This window comes from Neofelis nebulosa, chromosome 13, assembly GCF_028018385.1.
Source record: "Neofelis nebulosa isolate mNeoNeb1 chromosome 13, mNeoNeb1.pri, whole genome shotgun sequence".
NCBI lineage: Eukaryota > Metazoa > Chordata > Mammalia > Carnivora > Felidae > Neofelis > Neofelis nebulosa.
Window position 1 is genome coordinate 57452175 of NC_080794.1, and position 19275 is coordinate 57471449.

At 36.5% G+C, this 19275-nt stretch overlaps 2 protein-coding genes across 2 annotated transcripts in view; one reads left to right on the top strand and one right to left on the bottom strand.

Moving 5' to 3' along the window:
• The window catches only part of IDE (insulin degrading enzyme), a 155368-nt gene extending 138767 nt beyond the window's left edge, over positions 1-16601 (bottom strand). Inside the window, exon 1 of the mRNA XM_058697171.1 lies at positions 16490-16601. The gene's annotated coding sequence lies outside the window, so the exon portion shown is untranslated. The remainder of the gene's footprint in view (positions 1-16489) is intronic.
• KIF11 (kinesin family member 11) overlaps positions 1-19275 on the top strand; it is a 44776-nt gene that overhangs the window by 7602 nt on the left and 17899 nt on the right. Inside the window, exons 5-14 of the mRNA XM_058697166.1 lie at positions 1455-1640; positions 1786-1910; positions 4590-4680; positions 5875-6117; positions 8099-8194; positions 9793-9881; positions 13447-13534; positions 15410-15598; positions 16482-16689; positions 17665-17837. Coding sequence (XP_058553149.1) covers positions 1455-1640; positions 1786-1910; positions 4590-4680; positions 5875-6117; positions 8099-8194; positions 9793-9881; positions 13447-13534; positions 15410-15598; positions 16482-16689; positions 17665-17837 — 1488 coding nt within the window. The remainder of the gene's footprint in view (positions 1-1454; positions 1641-1785; positions 1911-4589; positions 4681-5874; positions 6118-8098; positions 8195-9792; positions 9882-13446; positions 13535-15409; positions 15599-16481; positions 16690-17664; positions 17838-19275) is intronic.

The following is a 19275-nucleotide window of genomic DNA, read 5'->3' on the forward strand; positions in this document are numbered from 1 at the left end:
TAAACTATATGGTATGGTTCTTGTTTAAGAAACATAGTCTCATTGGGAGAGAAAGAATCAATACATATGGCACAGTTAAGTGACAAGACAGAATAGTTGGAGCAGAATATTGTGGAGGGGCGCCTGGGTGGCTCAGTTGGTTGAGCATCCAACTTCAGCTTAGGTCATCATCTCACAGCTTGTGAGTTCAAGCCCTGCATCAGGCTCTGTGCTGACAGCTCAAAGCCTGGATCCTGCTTTGGATTCTGTGACTTCCTCTCTCTCTGCCCTTCCCCTGCTCGTGTTGTGTCTCTCTCTCAAAACTAAATAAACATTAAAGAAAAATTTTTTTTAAATAAAGAATATTGTGGAAAAGCGGCATGTGAGTAGGGCTTGCAAGGGAAGACTTTGCAGTGTGGGAATGAGTCTCATCAAGATAGCATAGCAAGGGGCAGCATGGTACTTTAACAATGATGACCTTGAGTGTTCAAGAAATTAAGATCACTGTATTCTTGGATACTGTAAAAAGCACATAGTACATTTCACAAAGATATCCATCAAGTGTGTTTAAGTGAGGTTTTTTTTAATGTTTACTTATTTTTGAGAGAGAGCGAGAGAGCAGGGAAGGGGCAGAGGGAGAGAGGGACAGAGGATCCAAAGCAGGCTCCATGCTGACAGCAGAGAACCCAACATGGGCCTTGAGCTCACAAACTGAGATCATGACCTAAGCTGAAGTTGGATGCTTAACCGACTAAACCACCCAGGCGCCCTTGTTTAAGTGCGTTTAATGACTAAGTTAAGTTTCCAAATTACTAACATTTAGGTTGATCCTTTTTTCTAGTGGTTACACTGTTGAGGCATTAACTTGGAGCATGGATAATGAAGTTATGGAATTGTAACCATAGGAAATAAGGAATAGGCTTAAAGTACAGTTTCAAAATTTAGAGATTCATAATAGTTTTATAAAAGATGCTTAAATATTTTAAAAACGTGTTTATGTTAGAGTTAGGGAATACACTGTTACACGGGCCACTTTTCTGTTAAGATGGTAGTATTATGTTCTCATGAGAAAAGTTAGAATTACTAAACTTGGTTTTATAAGTAGCTTAGTTTGGTTGGTTTCTATGGCATGAAGTGGCTGATAGGTAGGACAGATTTGTGGAAGGTATGAAGAAGAATAGCTACTGTTGAATAAATTCTTATAAATGACTTTGCTTCTCTAATACTCAGTTCGTTTCTTTTTTAAACTTGTTTTAGTGGAATTTAGATTATACAACTAATGAACAATTTATACAATTTATAATAAAGTTTGATGAAAAGGGATTGACATAAAAATATAAATAAATAAACTGGTTTTAGCATATTTGTGTTTAAATATATCATGAAGGAGGCCCTTACCATATGTGTTTTAACCGCCATAGTAAATGGATGGCATTCTTCCCTTATTTTAATCCTTATTAATATTATGGTTTCAGGATCCCTTGGCTGGCATAATTCCACGTACTCTGCATCAAATTTTTGAGAAACTTACTGATAATGGTACTGAATTTTCAGTCAAAGTGTCTCTGTTGGAAATCTATAATGAAGAACTTTTTGATCTCCTTAATCCATCTTCTGATGTTTCTGAGAGACTACAGATGTTTGATGATCCCCGTAACAAGGTAACTCAGTCTTTGAGAATGGAATGTATCCAGATTTTAATGTGTGATGCTTTGAGAAGCCAGAATATATATATATATATATATATATATATATATATATATATATTTTACCAATCTGATGGATGCTCTTTTCATTTTTGGTCAGAGGGGGGTGATAATCAAAGGTTTAGAAGAAATTACAGTGCACAACAAGGATGAAGTCTATCAAATTTTGGAGAAGGGGGCAGCAAAAAGGACAACTGCAGCAACTTTGATGAATGCATACTCTAGGTAAGAAAACCATTGTCTTCCCCCCACTGCTCCGTTTTCTTTTTCACGGGGGAAGTCAAATTGGGGTGAGTCATGGTATGTGAGTCACACAGCTAGATTATATGCTAGATTTTATGCTTTAGTAATTGACTTGAGATTTATAGGGGAACACCAGTATTGGAAGAATGTTGAAAGGAGAACAAAGAGAAGTTGATATTAGAGCAGAAGTTTTAAACTTTTTAGATTATTTTTTCTCGAATGAAATCGTACATGGAAGCCTTGATTAACTGCTGATAATGTGGCTGCTGTAGTTGATGTGGGGGTGGGATGCTTAGAGGCTTACCTCCTTAGCCTCATGAAGGTTTTCCCTGAGCACTTTTCTGGGGCCCCAATGGATACCTAGAACAAAGTTTGAAAGCACCTGTTTTTTTTGTTGTTGTTTGTTTGTTTGTGATTTTTAAATGTTTCTTTATTCTTGAGAGAGAGAGAAAGAGCATGAGCCAGGGGAGGGGCAGAGAGAGAGGGAGACACAGAGTCTGAAGCAGGCTCCAGGCTCTCTCTGAGCTGTCAGAACAGAGCCTGACGTGGGGCTTGAACTCACAAACCATGAGCTCATGACCTGAGTTGAAGTTGGATGCTTACCCGGCTGAGCCACCCAAGTGCCCCATGAAAGCACTTGGTTTAAATAAGGATTAGAAGAAAGATAATTTCATTTAATTTTTCCCCAGCTTTATTGCAGTATGATTGATAAAAATTATATATATTTAGATTGTGCAACATGATTTAAACTTTTTTCAGATGACTTCATTTTAATGTAGGAATATATGATCACTAACGCTGGCTTTCTGGGGTACAAAGGGGCATATTGATAGCGCCCCTTATAGGATAAATCCCAAATTCTAGAAAAGCAGTTTACTGAGTCAGGTGATTTCTTTTTCTGCTGGTCTTTGAAGGAAGCATCAGAGTGTAATTACAGGAGATATGGATTGGGAGTTAGATATTTGTGTTTAGGTCTAGTTCTGCAGTTAACCAAACATGTGACTTCAGGTAAATAAGTGAACTTATCTATCACTTTCCCTGACCTACAAAATGATTATTAGAACTAGATCTCAGGGCACTTGGCTGGCTTAGTCAGGAGAATGTGCTGTGCTTGATCTTAGAGTCATGAGTTCGAGCCCCACATTGGGTATAAAGATTAAATAAATAAAACTTAAAAAAAAAAAAAAACTAGATCTCTTATTTCTTTGCTCCCTTGTAATTAGAAATTTCTACAACTCTTAAAAAAATGTATGTATTAGGAGCGCCTGGGTGGCGCAGTTGGTTGAGTTTTTGTCTTTGGCTCAGGTCACAATCTCATGGTTCGAGTTTCAGCCCTCCTCGCACATGCACTCTCTCAAGAAAAAAAGAAAAAAAAATGTTTAAGTAATCTCTGCCACACATAGGGCTCGAACTTACAGCCCCAAGATCAAGAGTCGCATGCTCTACTGACTGGGCCAGCCAGGTGTCCCTGATTTTATAATTTTAATTAAGTTTTCCTATAACAACTTTCCATTTAAAAAAATTATATAGAATTTGGAGGAATGAGTTTAATACTAGGTAATATTTCTTTTCTCTAAATACCTTTCTTTGATATAAATTCCTATTTTTCATAAATTTGTGTAATTTAGGACTCCTTTTTATGTATGTAGACTGGAGTAAAAATTTCTTTATGAATGTATGTGGTAAAGTGAAGGAAAACAATTCAGTTTTCTAGAATCAGAGTTGACTTCTATGCTTAATTGCATTAATTCCATACTCTTGGATTAGGAATGGGTAAATAATAGTAGAAAAATGTGAAATGTAAATTGTAATTCAGATCTATAGTTTGCTTATATTTTTTCCATGTCCTTCCCCTTTTCTGTAATTTTAAATAATAAAATATGGTACTTAAAAATTTTCCAAGTAGTATGCAAAGTACAAATAAGAAAATTGAAAATTACCATATTCCCTACCACCCATCAGTGACATAAACAAACATAATGATGTTCACCAAGTGGCATTGATACAAGAAGGAAAGGTGTCTAGGTTGTCTATATAACTTTTGTATCCTTCAGATATAAGCTGAATGTGAGTACATAGCATAAGATAGGCATTGGAACAGTTTATGGTCTACTGATGATTATCTTGTAGTGTTTTGATAATCACTGCTATTTACCATTTCTGCTTCTCAAGAGAGGGTGTTAACTATTTCTGATGGCAGTCTCAAAGCAGAGCAATGTATTTTTACAACAGGCAAGTAATTTAAAGCAAGTAATCTATGGCTTGTGTGGTGGTGTTTGAATTTATGGTAATGACATATTTCAAGAGGTTCTTAGGAAGATTAATTGCAAGCCTTTTCCTCTGACGTCCCAGGCAAATATCTCAATCCTACTCCATATCCAGCTTTTAGAGGTCTGAAGATTCTAGTTCCCGAGTCTATTAGGGTGTTTACAGGTAGTCTCTTATTGGCGTCTCCTCTGCAGACAGCAGGTACAAGAAGGCAAAAACCTAAGCATTGTTTTATCTCCCCTCTATCTTCCAAAACCTTGTTAATGTCTCCTGTCTGATACTATCTTTCTCTATCTTGTGGATTTTGGTCTTTCTTTGCTGTTTTCAGTATTTTATAGAAAGCAAATAATATTTTACATTATAATGATTGGGCAACCTGATCTTGTTTTCTAGTCGTTCCCACTCAGTTTTCTCTGTTACAATACATATGAAAGAAACTACAATTGATGGAGAGGAGCTTGTTAAAATTGGAAAGTTGAACTTGGTAAGCATCTACCTTAATACTCACTGCTGTTTCTTTCTTTTCTTTTTTTTCTCCAGCTTTGTTGAGGAATAATTGACAAATAAGATTATATATTTAAGTATACAATGTGATGATTTGATATATGTATGCTTTGTGAAATGATTACCATAATCAGGTTAATTATCATATCCTTCACCTCACATACTTTTTTTTTTTTTTTTGGTAGTGAGAATGCTTAGGTCTACTCTTAGTAAATTTCAGTATAGTATTATTATTATATTTAAATTGTATTTTAATGTTTATTTATTTTTGGGAGAGAGGGAGTGCAAGTGGGGGAGGGCAGAGAGAGAGGGAGACACAGAATCCAAAGCAGGCTCCAGGCTCTGAGCTGTCTGCACAGAGCCTAATGTGGGGCTCGAACTCAAGAACTGGGAGATCATGACGTTAGCCAAAGTCGGATGCCTAACTGACTGAGCCACCCAGGTGCCCCAGTATAGTGTTATTAACTGTAGTCATCGTAGTGTACATCATATCCCCAGAACTTGAATTCATCTTATGACTTAAGGCTTGTACCCTTTGACCAGCATCTCCTTCTCCCCCACTTTCCTGCTCTGGTAACCATCATTCTACTCTCTGTTTCAGTGAACTTTCTTTTTTTTCTCCCGGATTCTACATATAAATACGATCATGCAGTCTTTGTCCTTCCCTGGCTTATTTCACTTTGTATTATGGTCTCTAGGTTAATCCATGTTGTTGCACATGTTGCACATGTTGTTGCACAGTCTTTCTCATGACTGAATAATATATTCCATTGTGTGTGTGTATATATATGTACACCATATCTTCTCTATTCATTCATCAATGGACGCTGATTATTTTCCTATCTTGACTATTGTGAATAATGCATTGAACATGGGAGTGCAGATATCTCTTTGAGATACTGATTTCATTTCCTTTGGATAATATACATAGTAATGGCATTGCTGGATCATATGGTAGTTTTTTTCAACTGTTTCATTTTTGACTACCTCATAGAGCAGCTTGAAATTTTATATTTCTAGATAATATATTTGTAGTCACTAGGTTATTAGTTTTGTAGTGGGTTGTTAATTATAGAAAAATTATTTTGTTGGCTATTTAATATATGTAAGAATGAAAGTCTTTGTGTCCAAATCCAGTGGAACTGACAACTTACTTTTATTTTTGAAATTCAAGGTTGATCTTGCGGGAAGTGAGAACATTGGCCGTTCTGGAGCAGTTGACAAGAGAGCTCGGGAAGCTGGAAATATCAATCAGTCCCTGTTGACTTTGGGAAGGGTTATTACTGCTCTTGTAGAAAGAACACCTCATGTTCCTTATCGAGAATCTAAATTAACTAGAATCCTCCAGGATTCCCTTGGGGGGCGTACAAGAACATCTATAATTGCAACGATTTCTCCTGCATCCCTCAATCTTGAGGTAAGCCCTTTCAAAGGTATCTGTAAGTGTAGTAAGTGTAATTCTTATTTAGCTATCACATAGTTTAAAAGTTCATTAATTGGCTTCATTCATTCTATGTGAGAGTAAAAAGAATCTGGGTATCACACACGTGCACATAGAGGAGGATGCCACTGAAAAAACTGTCTTCCTCTTTTCTGGCATAGTTTCTTTTCTTTTTAATTTTTTTTTTTTTATGTTTATTTATTTTTGAGAGATAGAGAGACAGATCACACGGAGGGGAGGGGCAGAGAGAAAGGGAGACACACAATCTGAAGCAGGCTCTAGGCTCTGAACTGTCAGCACAGAGCCCAATACAGGGCTCAAACTCACGAACTGCGAGATCATGACCTAAGCCAAAGTCAGACACTTAACTGACTGAGCCACCCAGGTGCCCCTCCTGGCAGAGTTTTTAATCTTAAAAAAGAAAACAATTACTTAATGGCTTTTCTCACACAGTCTTCAAAGAAATTGCTATGGTCATTAGCAGTAGATGGGTTACATGGGATATGGAGATTGAATTGAGGACTTAAAAGTGGGTTAAGTGAATGCTAGTGTTGTAGAAGCTACTTAAGAGGGCAGCAAGGATGGGGTTGGATGTGTGGGAATAGGTGGTAAAACCAAGAGAAGCAACAAAGATGGTGAAATCTTTTATTTTATATTGTGGCCACTTCCTTTGAATGGAGTTAGAAAAGCTTTTAGAGGTCTCTAACTCCCCTTTCATTTTATTTATTTTTTATTTATTTATCTTAATATTGATTTACTTTTGAGAAAGAGGGCACAGAGAGAGGAGACAGAGGATCTGAAGCAGGCTCTGCGATGATGGCAGAGAGCCCGATGCAGTGCTTGAACCCACAAACTGTGAGATCATGACCTGAGCGGAAGTCAGACACTCAACTGACTGAGCCACCCAGGTGCCCCTCCCTTTTCATTTAAAAATAAACCTCTTTACTGAGATAAAATTCACATACCATACAATTCACTCATTAAAAGTATATAGTTCAGTGACTTTAATATGTTTCCGGAACCCTGCAGTCATCACCACATTCCAATTTTAGAACATTTTATTTATTTATTTATTTATTTATTTATTTATTTATTTTTTATTTTTTTATTTTTTAATATATGAAATTTACTGTCAAATTGGTTTCCATTAGAACATTTTTATTACCCCAGAAAGAAATCCATTTGTAATCCATTAGTAATCACTTCCCATTTGCTCTCACTCCCAGCCCTACCTCAGTACTAACCTACTTTTTTAATCTATAGATTTGCCTAGTCTGGACATTTCATTCCATTTAGGAATCATGCAATAAGTTTTCTTTTGTGACTGGCTTCTTATACTTAGCATAATGTTTTTAGTGTTCATCCATGTGGGTAGCATGTATCGATGCTTCATTCCTTTTTGTAGATGAGTAATATTCCATTGTATGGATATAGGACATTTTGTTTATTCATCAGATGATGGAATTCATTGAGTGTGAAAACTAACATAAAAAATGAATAGGTCAGGGGTGCCTGGGTGGCTCTGTCAGTTAAGCATCCAACTTCAGCTCAGGTCATGATCTCACAGTTTGTGAGTTCAAGCCCCGCATTGGGTTCTGTGCTGACAGCTCAAAGCCTGGAACCTGCTTCAGATTCTGTGTCTCCCTCTCTCTCTGTCCCTCTCCTGCTCACACTCTGTCTCTCTCAAAAATAAATAAACATTAAAAAAAAATTAAAAAAAATTATTAGGTCAAATTATTTTAAAGTTGAAGACCCTGAAAATTGGAAAAAAGGGGAAAAAGGGTGTTTTGAACAACTTCTTTGTAAAGATTGGGTATAGTGGTTCTAGTGGATAGATGTTTAGATTAGATATACCCATAAATTATTTCTTGTAAGTTATTTTATAGTACATTTTAGATAACAGAACTACATTATTCTCATAATATCTTTAGTAGTTGGTACTTTCTTTTCTTCACAGGAAACTCTGAGTACATTGGAATATGCTCATAGAGCAAAGAACATACTAAATAAGCCTGAAGTTAACCAGAAACTCACCAAAAGAGCTCTTATTAAGGTAATTGTGATTTTTGTGGAGTAAGTAATCTTATTTGGCAAATGTGAAAAGGACTTGAAATAGATGATTGTTAAAAGATTTGTTAAATTGCCTATGGTAAGGCTTTTCATCTAATGATTTTAATGAACTACCTAATATGTTTTTTCTAATGCTAATATATTGACTTTTCCACCTCTATCATGTCAGCAAAATTTGCAATTATGTACATTTATGAAATTTATTTATTTATAGCTTTAGGGTATAATCACCATTCATTAATGTGATTATAATTACCAGATATTAGGGTATAATTTCCATAGTACTCCTCCATTGTAAGCCTACAATTCAGTGATTTTTAGTACATTTATAGAGTTGTGCAACATCACTACAATCTAGTTTTAGGAAATTTCTATCACTATAAAGTTCCCCTTTGCCCCTTTGCAAACAGTCAACCACTGATCTACTTTTTGTCTATAGATTTGCTCTTTCCAGACATTTTTCTAAATGGAATCATACAATATTTGGTCTTTTGTATCTGGCTTCTTTCACTTGCCATAACATTTGGGCTTTATCTGTGTTGTAGCGTGTGTCAATAGAGTCTTTCTACTGCTGAATAGTATTCCATTAAGTGGATAACAACACATTTTGTTTATCCATTCACCAGCCAGTGGACATTTGGATTATTTCCAGTAATGCTGCTATGAACGTTAGTGTACAAGTCTTTGTGTTGATGTGTTTTCAGTCCTCTTAAGTAGATACCTAGCAGTTTAATTTCTGTGTTGCACAGTAAATTTATTTTTAACTCTTCAAGAAACTGTTTTCCAAAGTGGCTGTATCACTTTCAATTTCCCCAGCAGCCAATCTATGAGGGTTGCAGTTTCTCCACATCCTCTCCAACACTTTGTTATAGTCCATCTTCTTAATGTTAGCCATTCTAATAACTGTATAATTGTACCTCAGTGTGGTTTTGATTAGCATTTCCCTAATGAATAATGATAATGAGTATCTTTTCACAACTTTATTATCCATTTGTATATCTTTTTTTATGAAAAGTCTATCCATATTCTTTGCCCAATTTTTAGTTGGTGTTCTTCTTATTAAGTGGTAAAGAGTAGTTCATATCTTTTAGATACAAGCCCTTTTTGAGATGCTTTTTAAATATTTCTTCCCACTTTGGCTTGTGTTCCTTTTCCTGGTAGTATGTATGTATGTATTTGTTTATTATTTTTAAGTTTACTTCTTTATTTTTGAGGGGGAAAGGGGCGGAGAAAGAGAATCCCAAGCAGGCTCTGTGCTGTCACTGCAGAGCCCCACCTAGGGGCTCGAATTCCCAAATGGTGAGATCATGACCAAAATCAAGAGCTGGACACATAATTGAGCCACCCAAGCGATCCAGTAGTGGTTTTTTTTTTTAATTGAAGTTTTTATTGAGATAATTGAGAGAAATAATACAGAAAGAATAAATAATAAACATTTAAAAAGGAACATAAAAGGGCTAATTTCATGTTTTATTTGTATATATAAATAAAACATGAAATATACATATATATATCCTCCCCAAACTGAATGAGAAAAGAGTTATATGCTAAATTGACACCTACAACATTCTTCTTGTGTAGGAATATACGGAAGAGATAGAGCGTCTGAAACGAGATCTTGCTGCAGCCCGTGAGAAAAATGGGGTATACATTTCTGAAGAAAATTTTAGGTAAGGCCTTGGCTATAGAAATTAATTTCCAAGAGTAATAATTTTCTGGTAACAATGTGTTTGAAGTAAAATTCACTTATGGGACATTAACTAAAATCTTTAAATCTAGTGCCTCCTGTAAATGCTTCTTTTTCTATTGACATTAACAAGTAGTTATCAAATAAGTTTAAACATTTTTTATGTAACTTTAATTTTTAATAACTATAGATTCACATGAAGTGGTAAGAAAAATACAGAGAGGTCCCATATATTTTTCACTGCGTTTCCCCCATTCAGTACCTCTTGCTTAACTTTAGTAAAATGTCAAAACTGGGAAATTGACATTGGTGCAAAGTACGTGTTTAATTCAATGCCATTTTGCCTCATTTGTGGATTCATGTAGTTCTACAATTAAGATATGGCGTATCCCACCATTATAAAGATCTCCCTCTTGCTGCCTCTTTGTAGTCGTACCCATCTTTTTTCCCCAGTAGTCCCTAACCTCTGGCAAACACTAATCTGTTCAGTTTTTAAAGCCCTGGAATAGTTCAAAGGAAATCTACTGGAACTTTATTTAGAAACAATAACAACAACAGGTTAAACAAGGAGCAGAAGGCAAGTGGGATGCTAAGAATTTTAAGTTGAAAATTCCTGATAGCTTATATCCTTGAAGGTGTTAAGGAGGGTGATTTTCACAGGGCATTGTTTTTTTTAAAGCTTTTTTTAATGTTTATTTATTTTAGAGAGAGAGAGAGAGAGAGAGAGAAATCAGGGGAGGGGAGAGAGAGAGGGAGACACAGAATCTGAAGCAGGCTCCAGGCTGTGAGCTGTCAGCTCAGAGCCCGACGTGGGGCTCGAGTTTATGAACCACAAGATCATGACTTGAGCAGAAGTTGGACGATTAACCAACTGAGCCACCCAGGTGCCTCTCACAGGGCATTTTTAAAAAATTAATGATAAAAGGTATTTAGGGCTAATTGATAATAATGCAAAGCATCTTGGTATAATCTTTTACACAACTTTTTTTTTCAGGTAATACATGTATGGTTACATTATGTGATCATTGTGATAGCATATAAATCATTTAATTAAACTCATTTTCTTCCATAGTATTCTTAGTTGTCATAATGCACTATGTCTTCTTGATTGGCTCATACATTACGAATACTCAAATTTGCATTGTATGGATATCACAGGCTATTAAACGGTATTCTTTTATTCTTAGTTTTGTGTAGTTCTTTTTTTATTTTTAATTTTTAATTAAAAAACATTTTTTTAATGTTTATTTGTTGAGAGAGAGAGCGCACGTGCATGAGCCATGGAGGAGCAAAGAGAGAGGGAGACACAGAATCCAAAGCAGGCTCTATGCTTTGAGCTGTCAGCACAGACCCTGATGCAGAGCTTGTATTCATGAGCCATGAGATCATGACCTGAGCCGAAGTCGGATGCTTAACTGACTGAGCCACCCAGATGCCCCATATTTGGTTCTTTCATATCCTATACCTACTTGGCAGAACATTTTTCCAAAAATCTTTTGCAAATTTACACTTAGTTCTTAAACTTGTTATTTTTTATTCTTTTTTTTCCTGTTTATCTGGTTTTCAGGTATACTTCTCTATTGTACATACTATAGTATTTTATTTTTCAATTGTTTATGGGTGTCTCTATTTCTACCACTTTATATTTTTTACATATTAGTTCTTATTCAGTAACCACTTTTTATATTTTAAAGTTGGCATCACAGTGCTTTTGGTTAGAAAGCCCAGCTTAAACTGTCTTAAAACAGCAAGGGGTAGAATGAGCTTCAAGGTTATTTAATCCAGTAGCTCAAGGATCCTTTCTGTCTGTCCTCACTCCTGTCCTAAGTGGTGGCTTTCTCCTAAGCCTGGCTCTTCATCAAGGATGATGGTCAGCAGAGCGGCTGCTGCTCTCATTCAGGTCTTGTGTGGGTGAGAGGCTACCTGGCCTATAACCATCAAAACTGGAGGAACATCACTTATTGGTTAGATTAGTTCTGAGTTGTATCCATATCTGAACCAACAGCTGTCAAAGGAGTTGAATTTCCCCGATTGTCTTGAGCCAGTCAGGCTTAGTCCTTGGATCTGGGAATGGAGTCACATTCCCTCCACACAGCTTGGGTGCTGCACAGTCAAGAGAGGGTCCTTTCCCAAAGGAAACGTGGATGCTAGAGATGCGTGCTTAGTAGGCAACCAGTGAATAAGTGGTTTTGTCATGATTTGCTCATGTAGGATCTTCTGCTGTTAGTGGTCAAACACTGGACATTATAGACTATCTAATTTGCTTACCTTCTGTTGACCATCACTTTGATGTATTTTAGATTAAGAAATAACTTTAGTTATAAAATTATAAATAATAAATAAAATTTTAGTTTGTCAGTCCCATGATTAAAAAGATAGTATTTGCTCTCAATGAACATGAGGCATAATCTGAAACAATATTCCTTCTGAAAATGCTTTTGGAATTACTACACTGTAAGTCAGGGGAGGATTATGAAAGCTGAAGCCAACATTTAAAATAGGATAATGCTTTATTTAATGGATCTTTTAACACTATGTCAAAACTATATCATCCATGAAATAATGTTGTATTACCTCATGTACATTCAGTATAAGGAAAGCATTTCAAATATCTCATTCACATTAAAGAGCTATTTCCAATAAAGAACTAACATAGTTAATGGAAAGACTGTCAGAATTAACTCTCCTCTTATATGTCAGTTCTAGCTTTTTCTTTAATCACCAATATCGTTAGCTAATAATGTGAGGAAATTCACATTCACAAAAGTATCTTTGTCACTTAAGCACAGTGTGGAATAGAAAATTGTTGGTAGTTATGAAGGAACGAGGCTACAAAAGATAGCATTCACTTCTGAAACTTGCTAATGCTGAAGAAATCAGAGACCCATTAAAGTGAACCAGAATCATCTGATTCAAAATGTCAATAGTGCTGAGGCGGGGGAACTGTGTTCTAGAAGATAACCCTTCCATCTCATGAAGATTTATGTGGTGGTGTGATGGTGGTGGGTGTTGGGGTGTATACTGGGGTTTGTGTGCAAGAGGCAAAAGGTATAATTGTTCTGTATATATACTTTAATTCACTTTTCCAGTTTTTGCCCCTTATCTCATCCCTTCCTCCGGTGACACCTGATGCCTTCAAGCCCCAAGCCTTTCTTGGATTCTGTGGGTCCTATTTATATGCCATATTCCTGATAGCAGCCACTTATGTTGTATCCCCCTGCCCCCACCTGTACTTTATGTGAGTTATAGTCCTTTGTCAGCTTTGTAGCATCTCAAATTTTATATACACACATGCTTTTTTCCCTCATAGGTAGGGATTCTCATTTTCAAAATGGAGATCACAAGAAGAACAGCCCTTTTATGAAACAAGGACAAGGAATCCATTTGTGTTTTGTAATTCATATTTATTGCTTATTGACACTTAGGCATCGTTATCATAATGATAAATGGTAGAGATGATGTAGAACTGCCACAATTGTGTTAAAATACATTTTAAAGGGATTAAGAAAAAATATTAATTGCTAAACTTATATTAAACTTTATTTTAGAGCCATGAGTGGAAAACTAACTGTTCAAGAAGAACAGATTGTAGAACTGATTGAAAAAATTGGTGCCGTTGAGGAGGAGCTAAGTAGGGTAAGCATTTAAAACGGTATTGAATGTTACATGGGAAGCACATATTAAAATTTCAGAATGTGAAGGACCTGATATTTTTACTTTTTTCTTTCTTTTTTTAAGATTTTTTTTTGAAAGAGTGCATGTGTGCACAAGTAGGGGAGGGACAGAGGGAGAGGGAGAAAGAGAGGATCTCAAGCAGGCTCCATGCCCAGCGCAGAGCCCAATGGGGGCTCAATCCCATGACCCTGGGATCGTGACCTGAGCCAAGATCAAGAGTCAGGAAAGAGTCAGATGTTCACCTGACTGAGCTACCCAGGTGCCCCAAGATTTTTTATTTTTACTTTTTTAGTGTTTACTTATTTATTTTTGAGTGAGAGAGTGCACGTGAGCGGAGGAGGGGCAGAGAGAGGGAGACAGAGAATCCCAAGTGGACTTCATCCTGCTGAGGGGCTCAAACCCATGAACCATGAGACCATGACCTGAGCCAAAATCAAGAGGCAGATGCTTAACTGACTGAGACACCCCCACCCCTCCCGCCAAGGTTTTTTGTCTTTAAGTAATCTCTTCACCCAATGTGGGGCTTGAACTTAACAACCCTGAAACCCCAAGATCAAGAGTCACATGCTTTACTGACAGAGCCAGCCAGATGCCCACTCCCCTTTTTTTCTTTACATTCTTTTAATTTGTACTGTCTTTGAAATCCTTTGTGTGCTTCATCTGTATATCTCAGTTGAGACAAGCCACATTTTTTTTCTTTTTTTCTTTAACTAGTTAATTAATTATTTTGAGAGAGAGAGAAAGAGAGAGAGAGAGAGAGAGAGAGAGAGAGAGAGAGAGAGAGGAGATATGTGTGCAGTGGAGGGGCAGAGAGAAGGAGAGAGGGAATCCCAAACAGGCTCCACACTAAGTGATGTGGGCTCGATCCCATGACTGTGAGATTCATGACCTGAGCCAAAATCAGGAGTTGGATGCCCAACCAACAGCTACCCAGGTGCCCTCTTTTTTTTTTTAAGTAGGCTACATGCCCAGTGTTGGGCTTGACCTCATGACCCTGAGATCAAGAGTCACATACCCTACCTGCTGAGCCAGCCAGATACCCCCTCGTCTTTATTCTTTAAGATATTTTTTTTTCTTGCTGACTCTTTGTCAGTTGTATCATCATTTTACTGTCATCAATGATGAAGAAGCTGTTTGCCACTTATGTTAATGCAGCATTATAAGAAATTAACTGAATTGTGAGGTTTTATTATAAGAGGTAAATAGTGAAGACGGAGACATTTTCATTACTGTGTTTATCAGATGAGGGATGCAGATACTAGAAGAAACTAGATGTTGAATAACTAAGGTGGACAGACCTGACCATTCTGTGCCACCCCTCACACTGTCAGTGCTGGAAGGAACCTGAAGAACTAACACCACTACTCTAGACCTATTATTTCATCTCATGGTTTTTAATGAATTTACAGGCAGAAACAAGATATCTTATAAAATGTGTTAACCTACCTGTTAGCTTGTTACAACTTGTCACAACTTTGCATGGAAATAATTTGTTTAGTTCTTCTTACATTATATTACGAACTAGCCAGGTATCTCACCAACCAGTTAAGCATTGTGTAATTCTTTTAAAAAAAATTTTTTTTTCAACATTTTTTATTTATTTTTGGGACAGAGAGAGACAGAGCATGAACGGGGGAGGGGCAGAGAGAGAGGGAGACACAGAATCGGAAACAGGCTCCAGGCTCCGAGCCATCAGCCCAGAGCCTGACGCGGGGCTCAAACTCATGGACCGCGAGATCGTGACCTGGCTGAAGTCGGACGCTTAACCGACTGCGCCACCCAGGCGCCCCAAGCATTGTGTAATTCTTAAAAAAATGTTTAATATGTTCTATTTAGGTTACAGAGTTGTTTATGGATAATAAAAATGAACTTGACCAGTGTAAATCTGACCTGCAAAATAAGACACAGGAACTTGAAACCACTCAAAAACATTTACAAGAAACGAAATTACAACTTGTTGAAGAAGAGTATATTACATCAGCTTTGGAAAGTACTGAGGAGAAACTTCATGATGCTGCCAGCAGGGTTTGTCCTTTGTTTTGATTTATACTTGTGTTCAAGAAATTAGAGAATGAGTAGAAGTGCCTTTGTTTGCTTAAGCATTAATTATGAAGTTCTATTTATTCACTCCAAGTGACATTTCTGTCAATTTAAAGAACACTTTTATTATTTCATCTGAATTTTCCTCACTAGAGTTGCTGACTTAACAAAAAAACATTCCTGAAGTTTTGCAAATAGAGAATGACTTTAATATTCTTTGAAGACATTTAGAATAATGAGGTGATACTTTTCCCTTTGGTCATGATTGAAACTAATCAGTCATAAAGAATTTAGCACCTTCTAATGATGGGAGATGTTGAAAGTATTTAATTTTTTATTAGGTGCACGTTAGAGGAAATAGTAACACATAATAGAAAAAAAATTGTGAGGGAGCATAATTACTGTATTAGGTTGGCAAAATCCCTTTTCCTTGCCTAGGTTGCTAGGTGAGGGGAAATTCTTGGGCAACTGGATAAATTAGTGTGAATTGAAAATGTATTCTGATACAAATGTCTAAAACTTACTGAGTTCTTTTTTTTTTTTTTTTTTTTAAGTTTATTTATTTTGAGAGAGAGAGAGTACCAGCTGGGGAAGGGCAGAGAGAAAGAGAGAGAAAGAGAAAGAGAGAATCCCAAGCAGGCTCTTTGCTGTCAGTGTGGAGCCCGACACAGGTCTCGTTCCCACTAACCATGGGATCATGACCTGAGCTGAAATCAAGAGTTGGATGCTTAACTGACTGAGCCACCCACACGCCTCAAAATTTACTAGTTCTTGTCAGGAGAAATCCGTATGTAGCACAGATATTTTCATTAGTCTGCTTTTGTGATACCCATCTTAATCAACATTTATTTTTAAAAATCATATGTAGTTGCTTACCACAGTTGAAGAAACTACAAAAGATGTATCTGGTCTCCATTCAAAACTGGATCGTAAGAAGGCAATTGATCAGCACAATGCAGAAGCTCAGGATGTTTTTGGCAAAAACCTGAATGGTCTGTTTAACAGGATGGAAGAATTAATTAAGGATAGCAGCTCAAAACAAAAGGTCATGCTAGAAGTTCACAAGACTTTGTTTGGTAAGTTTAAGCATTTTTTTTTAAATGTTTAAAAAAATGTTTATTTACTTTTGAGAGAGGGAGAGAGAGAGAGAGACAGAGTGTGAGCAGGGGGCGGGACAGAAAGAGAGGGAGACACAGAATTAGAAGCAGGCTCCAGGCTTCGTGCTGTCAGCACAGAGCCCGATGCGGGGCTCAAACTCAGAAACTGCAAGATCATGTCCTGAGCTGAAGTAGGACGCTTAACTGACGGAGCCACCCAGGCACCCCAAGTTCAAGCATTTCTGATTATTCTAGTCTTTGTGTGATTAGCGTGAAACTAATTTCAAAACTGATCATTTACTATCATAAGAAACTGGGGTGACCATGTCAGTAGTCCCTCCAGTGCACACACTAGCTGCTCAAACTAGGGAACAGTGCTTTTCCCGCCTTGGAATTAAAACAAGTCTTAGTTGTTGTTTTTGTCTGCTTTTTATAAAGTAAGTTTTAACCATACCCATTGTTGCTATCTTCATTTAGGAAAAAACTCCTAAGTATTAGTTTATTTTATATGAAAATATTATCTTCACTATAGAAAATTCATGAGATACAGAAATGTAAAAATTTGTAAAAGTCACTTAGAGTCTAGTCACTCTAAGCCAACCACTCTAAGTTTGGCTTACCGATTTGTAGTTTCTCTTTTATAACCTCTTCCACTTACTGTAGTACTATGATTACCTATAGCTAGAGATCAGAATAATTCTTGGTTTACTGTGAACTATAGTGATGGCTCTGCTACACTGACAAGCATATCGAGTGCTTGCAGAGTACTGTAGAACATATATAATTTCTATTTGATTAGATTTCCTAGCTTAGGTAGTGAACCATTTATTTTAAGCTTATTTGTTATTACAAATTTCCACAGCAAGTATGTAAGTTTAGAAACCTCTTTGAAGTGGTTCTAACTGTATAAATATATTTATGTCAAAGTTTGTATCTTTTTTCTTTTTGGTATAGGTAACCTGCTGTCTTCCAGTGTCTCTGCATTAGACACAATTACTACAACAGCACTGGGATCGCTCACATCTGTTCCAGAAAATGTGTCTACACATGTTTCTCAGATTTCTAATATGATATTAAAAGAACAATCATTAGCAGCAGAAAGTAAAACTGTACTTCAAACATTGATTGTTAGTAAATCTCTTAAATTATTTTTGAAGGGTTACTTCGCAAAGTCTTCAAAAACAATGCTAACTGCTCTTTCATTTTAAGCTTTATCAGAAATCGTGATAAACATAGCACTTTAAGAGTAGGTTTATATTTTTAAAGACAATATAAAGACCGTTTTTTTTTTTCTCCCAGAAAGATTAATTTCCAAATGCATATAACCAACCTTTAAGACTTTTTTCACTTATATCTTGTAACATTACGAGCAGGAGTTAATATGCCCAGTAACTAGAGAGGGCAGGTTTAGCACCAGATGAATTCAAGGGACCCATGGGTTGTTAGTTGGCTCAGAAATTGGTAAGTCATCCTTTCCTCAAGGGTTCTGCAGTGGTCGTGCTGATGTTACAACTGACCCAACCAGAGGGGATAGAAGATGGTTAATTTAAAACTACACTAGGGGCGCCTGGGTGGCGCAGTCGGTTAAGCGTCCGACTTCAGCCAGGTCACGATCTCGCGGTCCGTGAGTTCGAGCCCCGCGTCGGGCTCTGGGCTGATGGCCCAGAGCCTGGGGCCTGCTTCCGATTCTCTGTCTCCCTCTCTCTCTGCTCCTCCCCCGTTCATGCTCTGTCTCTCTCTCTCTGTCTCAAAAATAATAAACGTTAAAAAAAAAAAAAAAAAAAAAAAAAATTAAAAAAAAAAAAAAACTACACTAATACAGAAAAGTGCAAGAAAAACAACCCCTAGAATTCTAGGAACATATATGACAATTTATGGGATCAGATCTGTGTGATCAAGCCTTTCTGGGCCTTAACTGTAAGATTCTTTTTTGTAGTTCTATAGAAGCCACTCATCTAATTACACTTAGTATTACCTCTTTCATAGCTGATTTTAATAATACTCTTTATTTTGTAATTGTATGATTTACGTATGAAGTTCTTGGCCATATCACTTACTTGGTTTTCTTCTTGGTGCAGGCTCTCTGCCTCCCTTTTAGAGTCTAACCTTATTATTATTATTATTATTATTATTATTATTATTTTAAATCAGAGGAAATGCTTTAATCAACATCTTCCAAATTTAACCAGTACTAAAAAGATTAAAGAAACATAAACGAAATTAAAATATGATATTCAAAAGGAAACCAGAATTAATCTACTCTTGACATTCTCCTTTTATTTCCGATGTGGGATGGAGAATGCAATTAATCTGCATTTCCAATTGCTGCCAATTAGTGAATTTCCTAGGTGTTTAAGCTACTAAATAAATCACCTAAGACTTATTATATAATTTACAGTGTAGTGATGATAGCTTTCTCTTCATTATTAATTTATTAAATGGAGTCTAACCATATTTGTTGAACATTTTCCAAGTAAATAACTACAAATGTTAGCTGACACTCTGCCTAGATTCAGTGCTTATATGACACTATTTGATATATTTCTTCATTCACCCAATTTGATA